Source organism: Plecotus auritus, assembly GCF_963455305.1.
Source record: "Plecotus auritus genome assembly, chromosome: 4".
In the NCBI taxonomy this organism is placed as follows: domain Eukaryota; kingdom Metazoa; phylum Chordata; class Mammalia; order Chiroptera; family Vespertilionidae; genus Plecotus; species Plecotus auritus.
The window spans coordinates 27,140,825-27,156,906 of NC_137775.1; the positions used below are offsets into that span (position 1 = coordinate 27,140,825).

Consider the following 16,082-nt stretch of genomic DNA (forward strand, 5'->3'; position numbering starts at 1 on the left):
TGGGCCCCCCATTGGGGCGGGCCAGCCAGAACCCACCTGTGCACAATTCGTACATCAGGCCTCTAGTGTCACATATGCTGGATTACCATTTATATTTTAACTTTAGCACTTTATGTCATTAATACACCTATGAAAATTGGTATTTTTAATAGTGGTATAATAAATGGCAAAAAACATATATGTATCTCTCGTCTATTTTGAGCTATCTAGTTTGGTAGATTTTTTTTTTTTATCAGTGGTCTGACCAGAGGGTTCAGCTTGTGGACAGCCTGAGAGACTAGCATTCTCTTTCAAGAACTGGCAATCCTGGAAACTTGTGAGCTGGGAATGGCAGGGTGAAGTAGAATGGGACAACATTATACTGGAAGGGACCATGCCCTTATTTTAGAAATGTTTTTACTTATATCGGGGACTCATATAGAATGGATTTAGGAAATGGAGGAAAGGAGAAAGGAAGTTAGAGACTGGAACACCAAGTAGTGGAAGGATAGTCTATCCAGCCACCATCCTTCCCTCTATCTTCCCACCTACTTTTCCTTCTAGCCACAGTTTCTTTTACTTTCACAGCCAAACTTCTGTAAGAGTGTCTATAGTGAGTGTGTCCACATCCTCTACTCACTCTTCAACTCACTACAATCCAACTTTCTCCTCCAGCATTCCACCAACTCTCAGTGAAGAATAACATACACAGACCTCAGTCTAGCAGACCATCCTCTCACCCACCATACTGAGCACCCTGGGCACCCACTTTACCTTGGCCTCCATGACCATGCCCTACCAATCTTATCATACTTCTTGAGCTGCTCTGTCTCCTTTGCCAGCTCTTCTTCCCAGCCCAAGAGTTTGAGTTTTGCAAGAATCAGCCCTGAGCCCTCGTCTCTTACTCCCAATCCTGCTGGGTTGAACACATCCATCCATACCCACAGCGTCAGTTCAGTTTCTGACAATGTGATGCCCTTGTTTATATCACCAGCTCACAGCACAGCTCTGATCTCCAAACCCCAGTGCAGCTACCTACCCAACATCTCTACTTGAGGGATGGGCTCCTTATGGCTGCTCTGTGACTTCCCTTTCTCTTTCCCCTTCTTATAGCTCTTCTAGCATTTGTAGAGTAGGGCACCATTGCACATTCTGAATTGAATGTAAACCCCTCTCTCTGATGGGGAAAATCATGACAATTTGTTTGTTGGGTGTCAGAGCCTCCGTGTGGGGAGCAGCATCAAGTTGTCCTGGACACTGGCCCTGCTGGGCAGTGCTGACCTGTGTAGCCTTTGAGCTGCTCCCTGCCCCTGAAGCTCAAGACTTCGTTTCCTGGTTGTCCTATCTCATCTTAAGGACTGACATTCCTTTCACTTCCTCTCTTGGCCACAGCACCACTGACCTGCTGTTTCCATCTTTCTGTTTTATGGATTGCCTTGCTTACACCAATGTTTTGTCCCATTGGCCACCATAGGCCCAGATCCTATCATCATGCTTTCACCTGTTCTTCCTTCTGAGTTTCAGGGAGACATTTGGTGTCCATTGTTCCCTCTGCTCTATTAGCAAGGTTGGGAGAGGTGTTTCTCCTTTCCCAACGAAAATGGCTCAAATTGACAGGGCTTGCTAGCTCTAAGCAGTGAAGAGAGCATCAACACAGTTTGAGCTAAAGAACTGAAGACAAATTGGAGCTATTGGAACAGAACAGTTTTTGTGTTTTTTTCCTTGAGAGAGAATAGTGACCTTTTCATTATTTCTACAACTGGAGGCAGCAATAGTGCTAGCAATCCACAACAATGGTAAATAAACTATTGAACATTTAAGTTGAATTCATGAGATTTGGGGTGAGCCTCCCAATCAGTATTTCTAATTATAGTGTGATTTAAAAAGGTTTAATCCACCGTGTCATAAATGTGTGCAGGAATAATGAGATGTTACATAAAATGCTTTGTGAACTTGAAAGCCTCTTATGTATAAGTTATTATTGAAGGGTATTAAAACCATAGTTTCAAGGAAACCACTTCTCTTTCTCTGTTTCTATTGTAAGAATATAGTATTTTAGCCCTAACCTGTTTGGCTCAGTGGATAGAGCGTCGGCCTGCGGACTGAAGGGTCCCAGGTTCGATTCCGGTCAAGGGCATGTACCTGGGTTGCGGGCACATCCCCAGTAGGAGGTGTGCAGGAGGCAGCTGATCGATGTCTCTCTCTCATCGATGTTTCTAACTTTCTATCCCTCTCCCTTCCTCTCTGTAAAAAATCAATAAAAATATATTTTAAAAAAAAAGAATATAGTATTTTAGTCAGTTGTAACTAGATTAAATTGGCATTCTGATTCAGGTTAGGAGTTGAATTATTCATTCTATGTCTCTATAGGGAAATACATCTCCGGGGCTATTAGGGGAGGAGTATTTTTTAATATGGACAATTTGCAATCAGAGAATTGAGAATTGACTACTTTATAATTGTAGAAATTTCTGGGGGAAAAAGATACAAACAGTGAAATTATGTACAATGCAGATTCTAACTTTGTACATATTTATTTTTAACTGTAAATTTTCTTTTGCAGAAACCCTGAGTGGTGTGGATACCGTTGTCAAGATCCCTCCACACTTGCTGAGGTAAGGAGACGGGAATTGTATAACATAACAATTGCCCACCGTGTTTTCCTGAAAGCCCAGATAACCTCGTTGGTTTGTAGGATGATACTTGCTGACTGCTGGCTTTTTTGCATGCACGGACTGGATATTTCATGAGGTTGGCATGATAGGAATTGATTGCACTGATTTCCACCTGTCTGTGGAGTAAGGTAAATCTCAAGCCAAAGGTACAAGCTATGGAAGTCGGGGATGAAAGGATAATGGTCGAGAGCAGAAATGACTGTAACCTAAGTGAGGATGTAGACAATGGACAGTATCTTCTACTGTGGATTAGGAAATGGCGCCCCTCCTTGTGGTGGCGGGGGGGGGGGGGGGGGGGGGGGCGGGCATGTAGTCCTACACCGTGTGGGATGGATTCAAGCTGTCACTGGCTCCTTGGCTGGACACCATCTCACAAACTGCAGCCATAGGCAGCAGCCCTGAAACAGTGAACCGCTTTCCCTACCTTCCTCACTGCCCTCATTTTTGTAATCTCTTCTCATTACCAGAAATACATGCCCTTTGTGGAAAATTTGGAAAGAACAAATAACAAAGTAGTCATATTTACACAGGCCGAGGAGAACCACTGAAAACAGTTTAATACATTTCTTAATAGGCTTTTTCCCCCTCACACACATATCTTTACAAATTCATGTGAAAATTTATTTACTGATTTGTTTCCTGCTTGTGTTTTTTTTTTTTAGTTAGCATCATGTGAAGAACATTTTCTAATGTCAGTATATGTTCTTTAAATTAAAATATTACATATTCTTCCATTATATGGCTGTTGTAACATAATTGTAGTTGCTTTCTTCATATTGGACATTTGGATTGTTTCCAGATTTTCTTTGAAATTATTAAAAATATTGAATTGTTGAGTATAATTTCTGTATTTTCAGGACACGATGATTTATTAGGTATTTTCTCTCTTTTCAAGGAGATTGAACAAGATTTATGTTTCTGTCTTTTTAAAAAATTTATTATGTCTCATGTTGATCTGCCACTGGCTGATCTATTATAAGGGAATTTATGTGTTAATCAAACTGAGTGTGCATAATGCTAAATGGGCAGGCATCTGGCAGCATTTGTGCTTGGAGGAGGCGAGTGCCTGCTGGGTGTTTGTGCTCACGGGAGAATGACTCTCCAAGACACAAAGCCTGGGTAGTTTAGGGAGATGACTTCTGGTCCCCAACTTCTAGAGGCACCCTTTCTTAAAACTGATTTGCTTCCCAATTGATTTTGCCACTTCTTCTTTTCCATCTCACCTCTTACAGTCACCCTTCCCCTACTTGACGAAGGAGAGACACAGCTGTTACCCATCCCACCCTGAATCTGAGGTGTGTTGTCCTGGGGGACAAACTCTTCCCACTAACAAAGGACTATGAAACTATTAGTGTCTGTGTTGGTAAAGGGGATGGGTATAATGACCAGGGCACACATCTTTTTGCAGGGTACTTTTTATTTCTTGGCCTTCAGCAAAATTGAAGAAGGACTTAATCTGGTCGCAAGATAATAGGTAAAAATATTTTTGTTAAGTCTCCATTCAGTTTTTATTTATGTAAACAAGGTTTTTTACTGCTTATGTCTATAAAAGTGGGGGGAAAAAGGTATGGAATTAATGATAAACCCAACCTTATTATAGCAATAAGGAATATTTATCCATAGATGTATAAATTAATAAAGGAGAACAATACACTAGCAATATCCATTTCTTTTTCTCAAATTTTTATTTATTGATTTTAGAGAGAAAGAGAGAGGGAGATATATCTATATATCTATATCTATATATCAATAGAAACAAAAGCATTTCTAATAAAATTATACTTTCTTTGTTAACTACATTAACATTTCTAGTAAGTAATTATTAATATTTTTGGATCAGCTATGAGCATTAGGAATGATAGCTGAAACCAGAAGAAAATTGAACACTTTTGGCTTTATGGAAATTTTTTAAAAATCACTCTATACATATTTTTTGTTATAGAGAAATATGATGGGAAGATAAATGAAAGTCTCTTAAGCATTAAAACATAATCTTGAGAGAACATTCTGTGGGTAAGAGGAATGGAAATACAAGTTCAAGGAGAAAAGAGAACAATGCAGCCTTTTTGTTGTTAAAGGAGAGTTTGTTCATGTATTTTTTGATGGGTAAAGGTGGTTTTCAATGGGTGTGGTATTTAGATTTCATTATATTAAATAAGTGCTATAGTTTAATTAAAATTTTTAATAATTTTAATATGCCAGAATTATAGCCTTTGCAATTAATTAAAATTATAATTAAAATTTTAAATGGTAATTTAAAATGTGTGAAAACCAAAATGTTAACCTTTTCTTAAAAGCTACAAGAGCAAAAATGTTTCATGACACTGCTCTGTAGCTTGTTTCCCAGTCCAAAGAGCTGTCGAACCTACAGAGTCTTCTGGTCCATTGGGTGGGACTGTTCATCAGGAGACAACTGGCATTTTCCAACTCTTAGTGTATGTGTGTGACCAGATGAGTTGGATAAAAAACAGTGTTAATGGGCCTACGGACGTACGTTTTGTCCCCTATTTAGGCGTTTAGCTTTATTTTAATCCATAGTCTTACAATATACTCCAAAGCCTGCTAGCTATCTTATACAACCCATAGGAGGGAGGCAGAAAATTGGTTGGAAGGATACAGATGAGAAACTGTGGGTGAATATATACAGGTGTCCTTCCATATCTTCACCATTAGTAGAAATTTAATTCAGAGTTTTTATTCTATGATAAGGAGCTGGTGATGCCATCCTTGTATACAAAGGCATGTGTATTATTGTATTCCAGGTGTGCAATGTGTCTGTCAAGCATTTGTATAAGAGAATGGAACCATATGAACGAGACAGCAGATGTGAGCCTGCACTCAGAGACTTTGTGTTGTGAGGGTGGAGAATGAAATATATAAAGCTGGAAAACACTGTTAAAAGGTTGCAGGTGTAAGTTTATTGTAGAATTTTATCCATTTAAGGAGGTTTCATTTTGACTGATTTGCAATAGTTGGGAGCCTTTTAAATCCTCATTAAGTTATTGAATCAATAACTTTATTATTTTACTTTATTATCAGGAAAGTGATACAAGTAAATATACTGTAATGGGCTTTTTTCCTTCTGTTGTGAATCAGTCCTTTGATTCATCTTCCTGGCACTTTTAAGCCCAGAGAGTGCTAACTCTGTCCAGTCATTATGTTGTTGTTTTTTTTTAAATTAAATTTATTGGGCAGTTATTATGTTTAACACGCCATCTTCTTATTGTTTGAGCACCTGCTCAAAAAATCTAGTCACTGTAAATATTTGTCTGCTCATGAGAAAGTATTTGGATATATCAGTTATTTAAAAAATTTTCTCCAGTTATATTTAGTATATGAGAAAGAAACCAGATTCATAGACTATTTCTTGTGTTCTTCTGATTGTATATTCAGATTGTTTCTATTTCTGTTGATTAATCATCTAGAAGTGATTATTTACAGATTTTGTTGTTACAGGTTTTGGAAAGGGCTATCTATACTAATAAAAGGGTAATATGCTAATTAGACCAGATAGACCAGATGTCTTCCGGATGTTCTTCCGGATGTCCTTCCAGACAAAGCCGCAGTGGCTGCAAGGGCTGAGGGCAGCAGCAGTGGGGTAATGGGGGCAGCGCCTTCCCCTGATCAGTCCGGTCGCCTCCCGCAGAGGGAGGGAGGCCAGACTGCAGCTTAGGACATTCCCTGAGGGCTCCCAGACTGTGAGAGGGGGCAAGCTTGGCTGAGGGACCCCCCCACCCCCCGTGCACGAATTTTCGTGCACCGGGCCTCTAGTAGAAAATAATTCAGATCACAAATACTTGGGCTGTGCAGTTTTTCTTATTGTTTTCTTTTGCCATTGATTGATTACTTCTCATGTTAAATTAACATTCTGATAAATAATTACTGAGGCTGTTTTGATCAGTTGTGTCCAAGGAGAATGTGGAGTAGCCTTTAGCAGTGGGGATGTTAAGATCCATGTTAGAATCAAGGTGTCTTAAAGGTCTATTTTCTCTTTTTCTTCTCCCTACTGCTATGGACCACAAAGAGTATTTCTCTCACCCTTTAACATAGTATAAGTGACAATGCTATACTGTTTCCTAACTTACAAGCAGCTGCTTCTGTGTGCTATCTACCAGACTGTAAGCCAGCCCTAATGGTTTTCATGTTCTATTCCCTTTGATAAGGAAGACCTATAGTTAGTTCTCAATTATAAAGCTTCTCCTTGTTAGCAGCCCCTGACCTAAAAGCACTTTTAAATGATGCAGTCAATTAAAGATGTGCATAACCCACCCAAGCTAGGATGTAGGGGATATTGGGCTTGAGGGTTGTTTGTGATGTGAGCAAGATATTAATGTTCAAAAACCAGCCACTTATCCTTCCTTTATGACAAATAGTTGGTGTCTTTATTTTATAGCACTTGGATGGCTGTAAATGGAAGTGTTAGTTAGAAGTAAACATAACTCCATTTTGAAAAAGTATCCAATTCAATCATGAGTTTCCTTTCTTAGGCCTTTTCCTTCTTCTTGAATGGAATGAAGGTAGGAGTTCTGATGTGCTGGTTATTTTGTGCATGCTTTTCATAATTAAACTGTGCCTTGAAGGCAATATAGGATGGGTTTTCTGCTTTCATTTCAAACTATGCCTCTGAGATTTTGTTTGTATTGATGGGTTATAAAAATGGATTCCAGGAGATGGATAGAGACATGAGCACATTGATTCATGCTGTAAATGGCTCAGTGTAGTGTTGATATATCTCTTTTTCACCCTCTAGGACTTTTCTCCTGGGGAAGGCATGGTGCAAAGACTAGCATTATATTTAATTGCTTTGGACATCTTTGTTTATTCAGTATTTTATATTTTTATTTTACTGCATACTTATATGTAGTTGAACTGTGTATTAATTAGTAGCTTTATGTAACCACACAACACCTGCTGTAATATCTTTTTCAAGTTAAGGCCAATCAATTTGACATAAGAGATCTCCCTTTACCTCTTTACCTATTCTAAAGTCCACTCCTCTGTTAATATGATGAGTCTTAGCATGTGCAGTAGCCTGATGATTCACATTTTCCCAAGTAAGTTTGGGATAATGAGCTTCCATTTTTTTAAACCTTTACTGCGTGCCAAGGACTCCCTTAGATGTTATACATGCTGGTCTCAATCCTGACAGCACTTCTGTGAGGCTGGGAAACACTGAGGCTTGGAGAGACCCCTCGAGCCAACCCAGGATAGAGTCAGAACTGTGGACTCTGAAATTTCCCTTCTTAACCCGTAACAGAGTATTACCTTTCCCAATACAAATTTAACACAGAAGTTTATTTTTTCTTACCTGTAATTTATGTGAAAAGCCAAGATAATATAAAGCTAAATTTCATGCAGTAAAGTATTTGATAAAGCACCATTAATATAGCAGATTTTTCAAGAATTTTTTTTAGTAATGCAACTTACTAATGTAGGAATGTGGATAAGATCACCTGTGTTGGAATAACTGTAAATGTAATTTCCAAGGAGCCAGAGCTTTTGAAAGGAGTGTCCTGTATTCAGATTTAGGGGAGAGCCATGAATTAGTAGAGCTATCATGATTACTGTGCATACAGGACTTTGCCAAGACATGACCTAAATGGACTTTTCCTGTCTGTAAGGCAGAAGGAGACCTTAAGATAAAAGAGACACCAGACTAGAATTGATGTGAATACCCAGTGGGGAAGCCTGAGCAATTACGTAATTAAATAACTAACTCTTTCCTCTCCAAGCTTATGACTGAGGGAAAAGACCAAGAAACAGCTAAGGTTAGGGAGGGTTAAGATGAGCGAACCGGCAGAATTACCAAGAGAAGATTTTGTGCAGGCTTCATTTTTAGGCCTAACCTGAAGGAATGCATCTAGAATAGATCATATTCTGAGTAGGAGCAAACCTGGCCTAATTTTTAATTTAATGAGACTGTTGTATTTCAAAGATTTTTATCCCCTCCCCACCCCCACCCCCACACCCCCCAACTGTAATTCCCCATATGCTTGCTTTATTTTGTAAACACCATTTTCTGTATTTACCAGCTGGGAGGAAAATCCTTTAAAGACAAAAGGGGTTTTGTATGCTAATTTCAGGGACTTGGTAGAGAAGAAACCAAGACAATGTTCAGCTGTGCATGGGTTGTGGCTGAAAGGGCCGAGGGAGGGGGCTGGACACAGATGCACCCCCACAAGATTGAGCTGTGGGAGGGCTGCTCTGTGATCCCACAGGATCTTAACTCCAACTCTGAACTAAGCCTGGATGTGGGAAACAGAACTAGTAACATGACATTGCTGAAAAGGGGGAGGTAGGCACTCATGCATTTCAGAGATAGTAAAAATATAGATGTAATTTAGAGTCAATAGGATATTTGATTATGAAAGAAAATGGTTGTTAGTTTAAGGTGTGTGCGCCCAAGCATGCAGTACAGTGGACGCCTTTATAAATATTTGTTCGTGATGATTGCCTTGAATGTCAGCCTCTCGAATACTCAGTCTTGAATGTCAACATCTCCATTGGAGATGTCTGGAGGGGGACCTGGGCTCTCATGGAGGAGGCAGTGGCAAGTGGGGACCGGGGTCCTGGGTTTGGAGTTGGAGCCAAGCAAGCAGCATTCTTTGTACTGGGAACACAGTGGGGAACAAGACACAAACTCCCCTTCAAGAGCTACCATTTGCTGCGGAAGTAAACAGATAATTGAAATACACTAAGTTCTGTTTCTCCCGTGTATGAACGTTGGGCTCTGAGCTACTCATTTTGCTTGTCAGCTTCTATAAATGTAGATGAACACTAGCGAGGTGCCTCTGTTTCCCCAATGTGATCAGTGATGGACCAGAAGATGCAGAGGAGATAGATCTAGAAGAGACCCCATTGCGGGCCACAGGGGCAAATTGGGTCTCCCCTGAAGGGCTCTGCGTGCCTGCGTGCCACCTTCTGTCTAGAGGAGCCTCTGTTTCACCTCCTGCTTCAGCTTTATTGAGTATGATTGACAAAACATTTTGTAAGTTTAAGGTATACAGTGTGGTGATTTAAGGATATATTGTGAAATGATTACCACAATAAGGTTAGTTAATACTTTCATCAGCTCCCGTAGTTACCGTTTTGTGTATGGTGAGAACTTTTAGGATTTACTGTCTTAGCACCTTTTAGCTTTACAGTGCAGTATTATTAACTAGAACCACTATGCTATACATTAGATTGCCAGAACATATTCATGGTATAATTAGAAGTTTGTATCCTTTGACCATCTATGACAACCATCAGTCTACTTTCTGTTTCTTTTTTTAAAAAATAAATCTTTATTGTTCAGATTATTACAATTGTTCCTCTTTTTTTCCCCCATAGATCCCCTCCACCCGGTTCCCACCCCTCCCTCTGCCCTTACCCCCCACCCCCAATCCTCATCCATAGGTGTACACTTTTTGTCCAGTCTCTTCCCGTACCTCCCACACCCCTTTCCCCCCTAGAATTGTCAGTCCACTCCCTTTCTATGCCCCTGATTTCTGTAATATTCACCAGTTTATTCTGTTCATCAGATTTTTTATTCACTTGATTTTTAGATTCACTTGTTGATAGATATGTATTTGTTGTTCATAATTTTTATCTTTACCTTTTTCTTCTTCTTCCTCTTCTTAAAGAATACCTTTCAGCATTTCATATAATACTAGTTTGGTGGTGATGAACTCCTTTAGCTTTTTCTGTGAAGCTCTTTACCTGACCTTCAATTCTAAATGATAGCTTTGCTGGGTAGAGTAATCTTGGTTGTAAGTTCTTGCTTTTCATCACTTTGAGTATTTCTTGCCACTTCTGTCTGGCCTGCATAGTTTCTGTTGAGAAATCAGCTAACAATCATATGGGTACTCCCTTGTAGGTAACTATCTGTCTTTCTCTTGCTGCTTTTAATATTCTCTCTTTGTCTTTTGCTCTTGGCATTTTAATTATGATGTGTCTTGGTGTGGTCCTCTTTGGATTCCTTTTGTTTGGGGTTCTGTGTGCTTCCTGGACTTGTAAGTCTATTTCTTTCACCAGGTGGGGGAAGTTTTTGGTCATTATTTTTTCAAATAGGTTTTCAGTATCCTGCTCTCTCTCTTCTTCTGGCACCCCCATAATTCTGATGTTGGTATGCTTGAAGTTGTCCCAGAGGCTCCTTACACTATCTTCAAGTTTTTGGATTCTTTTTTCTTTTTGCTTTTCCGGTTGGGTGTTTTTTGCTTCTTTGTATTTCAAATCTTTGACTTGATTCTTGTGATCCTCTAGTCTGCTGTAGGATCTTTGTATATCATTTTTTATTTCAGTCAGTGTATGTTTAATTTCTAGTTGGTCCTTTTTCATGTCCTCGAGGGTCTCACTAAATTTATCGGCCTTTTCTAGAAAATTCTTGAAAAACCTTATAACCATTGTTTTGAACTTTATATCCAGTCATTTGCTTTCCTCCATTTCTTTCATTTGTGACCTGTTTCTTTGTCTTCACATTTTGGCTGCTTCCCTGAGTTGATAGAGTGGCTTTGTGTGCTAGGTGTCCTATAGGGCCCAGTGGCTCAGCCTCCCCAGTTACCTGAGGTGGACACTCTTGGTGCACCCCTTTGTGGGCTCTGTGCACAGTCTTGTTGTAGTTAAGCCTTGGTTGTTGTTGGTATCACTGGGAGGAATTGACCTCCGGGCCAATTGGCTGTGAGGATCTGCTGTGTCTACGCTGGGAGAATTTCTGTGCTGGAGACACCCTTATGAGACAAGACTTGCTTCAGTGGGACTCTGGTGCTCACTGAGTCTGCCCCCTGAGTGTGTCCCTTATGGATCTGAGGAATTGTAATCTGGATGGTCCCACTCTGACCCCTGGGTACACTGACTCTTGGATCTCCAAGGAGGTGCTAATTTAGCCTCTGCCTGAAGCCACCCAGCAGGAGCTACAGAGAGATCTGCAGATTCCTCTTCTTTGTTTGGGTTTTAGGGTGCCAAGATGAGGCCCAGCTGTGAAGCAATGCAAGCTGCTGCAGGGCCTTGGGCCTTCTTTTGGATGTTCTGGGTCTCACAGACTCAGCTGCAGTTTGTTAGGTAAGTTTAGAATTCAAAGGACCAGGCCATTCATATGCAAAAGCCTCTGTGCTCAGCTTGGATGGGGCGGAGTCTCAGGGCAGAGCAAACAGCAATGGCTTCCCATCAGCCCTGCCCTAAGAGGCCCCGGGGTCTCAGTGTCCTGCAGTAATCGATGCAAGAACCTCTGAGAGAAAGCCGCCCTTGAGTTTCGCCTGCTGCCAGACAGTCCAGTTTCTCCCCCTATGAGTCTGGGTCCCCAGAGTCTCACCCGGAACTGGAGTTCAGAGCAGTTGGGAGCTTTTGTCTCCCTCCTGATTGAGAAAGCCAGCTGCGTACTCAGTTGCCAGCACTCTCTGTGTGCGCGCCTCCGTACCTCTGCCTTCCACAGCTCCTGTGAGTCTCAGTGTGCTTTTCTCTTTCCTTCTAGTTGTAGAATTTCCACTCAGCCAGCCTTCCTGTGGTTCTGGATGATGTCCGTTTTGTCTTTTAGTTGTTGTTTTGAAATTGTTGTGTGAGGCAGCAGTTCAAGTGTTTACCTATGCCGCCATCTTGGTTTCTCCCTTTCTGTTTCTATTTGCTTGTTTTAAAAAAATTCCAAATTTAAGTTAGATTATACTGCATTTGTTTTTCTCTGTCTGACTTCTTTCACTTAGCATAATACCCTCAAGCCTCATCCATATTGTCATAAATAGCAAGAACTCATCTATATAAATAAAAATGTAAATGTTCGTTTGTTCAAAATCTTAAATCTCCGAAAGTTCTTCACCGATTGCTTTGACATTTTGACACAAGGTTGCATTCGAATACACACGTGTTTTTATGTACCTTATACCTACTATTATAGATGTTGTCACACCTGTGACAGGTAAAAACATGTTTTTTTTGAAAAACAGTGCCATCTGTTGGACATAAAAGCAACACACACTATACTAAATATTTTACAATTCCATTTCAATGTTTCTGATTGCATTGTTAAATTGAATTTTCATAGATTTCGATTTATTTTCATTTAGATTTAATTATTTCGTGTGACATTGCGTTGAAATTGAGCTGTGTCATTTACCATAGCATTTATTTCATGAGTATCCAAATAATGCCTTGCAGAAGGTCAAACCTAGATCGTTGTACTCGCGGAGCAGAAGCAGTGCGACAAGTAATTGCAAATCAAACTGAGGAAGAATGGGCATCAGCGAACGAGCGAAACAGACAAAGAATGGCTCAAATATGTGCCGAGGAAGCAGCAGAGCAATGTGCAGCCAGACTTGAGGATGCACGGTTGCAAGCACGGGGATCGTGTTCTGCAGCTTCAGATCTGCTTCATTCTCAACAGAATGAATGCGACAGGCTGAGAGTGGCTGAAAGACGTCAATGAGAAACTGCAGATCAGTGTCAAACACGACTCCATGCTCAGCAATCATGCGATTACAATCGCCTTGCATTCCGGTACAACCCAGCTGATGATTATAGTTTGAGCTGGCATGTTCTCATCGGCACTATGACTGAAGTGTGTCCTTATTGCAAGGCTCTGAAATTTAATGGAGAAACGAAAGGAATGTGTTGCGCCGCCGGAAAAATTAAACTGCCTCAACTTGGAGAACCGCCAGAGCCATTAAAAACTTTGCTTGCCGGATATACCGCCGAATCAAAGCATTTCCTATATAACATCAGGAAATACAACTCATGCTTCCAAATGACGTCGTTCAGCGCAGAAATCGTAACAGCTCAATTCATGCCAACTTTCAAAGGGAAAGGACAAATTTATCATAAAGCTGGCTCCCTGCTTCCGTTCCCAGATGGTCAACATAAATTCCTACAAATGTATTTCACCGGTGATGGCAATGATGAATTGAATGCATGCTGTGGAATTTCTACCGGCATAAAAAGGTCCATCATTTCCCAACTGCAAGAGCTTCTTCACGAAAAAAACCATTTAGTGCGTTTGTTCAAAACAGCAATTGACATGATGCCATCTGATACACACAAGATTGTTATTTATGCTGACAAAACGCCTGCTGGAGAACATGTACGAAGATTCAATGGTCCAACTATAGACGAAGTGGCAATTGTTATAGTCGGAGATCAATTCCAACCTAGAGATACTGTTCTTCATCGGAGAAACGATGAATTGACAAAAGTTGCAGAAACTCATCGGTGCTACGATGCCCTGCAATATCCAATCATTTTTTGGGATGGTGCCAATGGATATCACTTAAACGTTAAGATGATAAATCCAGTCAGTAGCGAAGAAACAAATTACCTGTAATTCCTCGATCGACACCAGCGGACGAAATAAATGCTTGCCTGAAATACTCTACTTTGTGGTGACACGAAAAGACGTTAAAATTAACTACAAATATGCATGTCCAGCTGCAAAATGATCAATCAGCTGAGATATTGTCACATCAATTGCTGGAAATTGGGAACGGAAAGGTGCTGGTTGATCTGACCTCAGGACGAATTTCATTGCCTCATAACTTCTGCAATTTAGTGACGTCAAAAGAAGAATTGGTTGAAAAAGTATTTCCCAATATTCAAACCAATTTTAAGAATCACGATTGGCTGAGTGAACGAGCTATTCTTGTGGCCAAGAGCAAAGACGTCTATGAACTTAACAATATTATTCAGTCTAACATTCAAAGCGAGGCAGTCACATACAAGTCCGTCGACACTGTTGTGGAAGCAGATGAAGCGGTTAATTATCCAACAGAATTTTTGAATTCACTCGATCTGCCAGGGATGCCACCACACGTACTGCAATTGAAAATCGGCGTGCCAATTATCATGTTGCGAAATATCAACCAGCCAAAGCTTTGCAACGGCACACGGCTTGCAGTAAAAAAATTAATGAGCAACGTCGTAGAAGCAACAATCTTGACAGGACCTTTCAAAGGTGAAGATGTCCTCATTCCTCGCATTCCTATGATTCCAACGGATATGCCATTTCAATTTAAGAGATTGCAGTTGCCAATTCGATTGGCGTTTGCAATCACCATCAACAAAGCTCAGGGCCAATCTTTAGAATTGTGCGGTTTAGATCTAGACACGGATTGCTTCTCACATGGACAATTATATGTTGCGTGTTCTAGAGTCGGCAAACCAGACAATCTCTATATCTGCACAGACAATGGAACAACAAAAAATATTGTATACCCACAAGCATTGTGAAATTAAACATATTAGGAACGTGTGCTTTCTCTTTTCTTTCTTTTCCATTTAACCAGACTGAGCCACAGCAATGTGTGGCCAGGTACAGCTAATATATATGTAATGTGATGTTGTGATTTATAGTAAGAAATATATATATTTCGTCTTTGTTCCCATTGCTGACGCAGAGCCCCTGAAACTCTAGGAATTTTCTAAGTGATGAGAGCTGAGAAGGTGTCTTGTATTATATTAATGATGTGACACCTGGAAAGCTGATTGGATAGGGGCTGAGTCCGTGGAGCCAACCCTGTGATTAGAGGGCTGGGACCCCTGACCTGGGGAGGGAGAGGTGTTGGCGTTGTAGCCGATGATTTAATCAGTCTACCTGTGTAATGCAGCCTCCATTACCCGGAAGGACAGGGTTTGAGGAGTTCCTGGGTCGGTAAACTTGTGCAGTGCTGGGAGAGTGGCTGCCTGGAGGAGGCATGGAAGTTTCATGCCACCTTCCCACAGGTCTTACCCTGTGCTTCTCATCCACCTGGCTGTTCCCGAGTTACATCCTTTTGTAGTAAACCAGGCATCTAGTAAGTAAAGCATTTTTTCTGAGTGCTGTGAGCCGCTATAGCAAATTAACCTAAGGAGGTGGGGAGGGTCATTGGAACCTACACTCGGTATGTAGCCAGTAGGCTGAAGCAAGTGATAGATAACCTGTGCTTGGGAGTCTAGTCTGAAATGATGGTCAGGGACAGTCTTCCGGAACCGAGCCCTTAACCTGTGCAATCTGATGCTATCTCCAGGGAGATAGTGTTTGAGTTGAATTGTAGGGCACTGAGCTGGTGTTGGGGAATTGCTGGTTGGTAGTGGGGAGCCCATACCCCACTTTGGAATTGGGTGTACAACACCTTGAATCACGCATTTTCTTTACCTATTTATTGGTCACTTTAATGCAGCAGTTCTCAGACATTTGGCTCTCAAGGCCTTTTACACTTTTAAAAATTACTAAAGACTTCAGAGAGCTTTAAATTTTTTTTTAATTATAGTTACCATATTTGATGTGAAAATAGAAAATTACAAATAGTTATTAATTATTAAAACCAGTAAGCTTATTGCATGTTCATATAAATGACGTTTTAATGAAAAGTAGCTACTTTCAAAACAAAAAACTTAGAAGAATTTTACTTTTCTTTCTTTTTTTTTTTTTTTTCAAATCTCTATGATGTGGCTTAATAGAAAACAGCTGGGTTCTCAGCTCTGCTTCCCCAT

At 40.5% G+C, this 16,082-nt stretch overlaps 1 protein-coding gene across 2 annotated transcripts in view; it reads left to right on the forward strand.

Annotated features, from left to right (window-relative positions):
* The window catches only part of ARFGEF3 (ARFGEF family member 3), a 149,088-nt gene that overhangs the window by 3,788 nt on the left and 129,218 nt on the right, over positions 1 to 16,082 (forward strand). For both annotated transcript variants that reach the window (XM_080665273.1, XM_080665274.1), the window contains exon 2: positions 2,543 to 2,594. In XM_080665273.1, the coding sequence (XP_080521399.1) occupies positions 2,543 to 2,594 (52 nt within the window). The remainder of the gene's footprint in view (positions 1 to 2,542; positions 2,595 to 16,082) is intronic.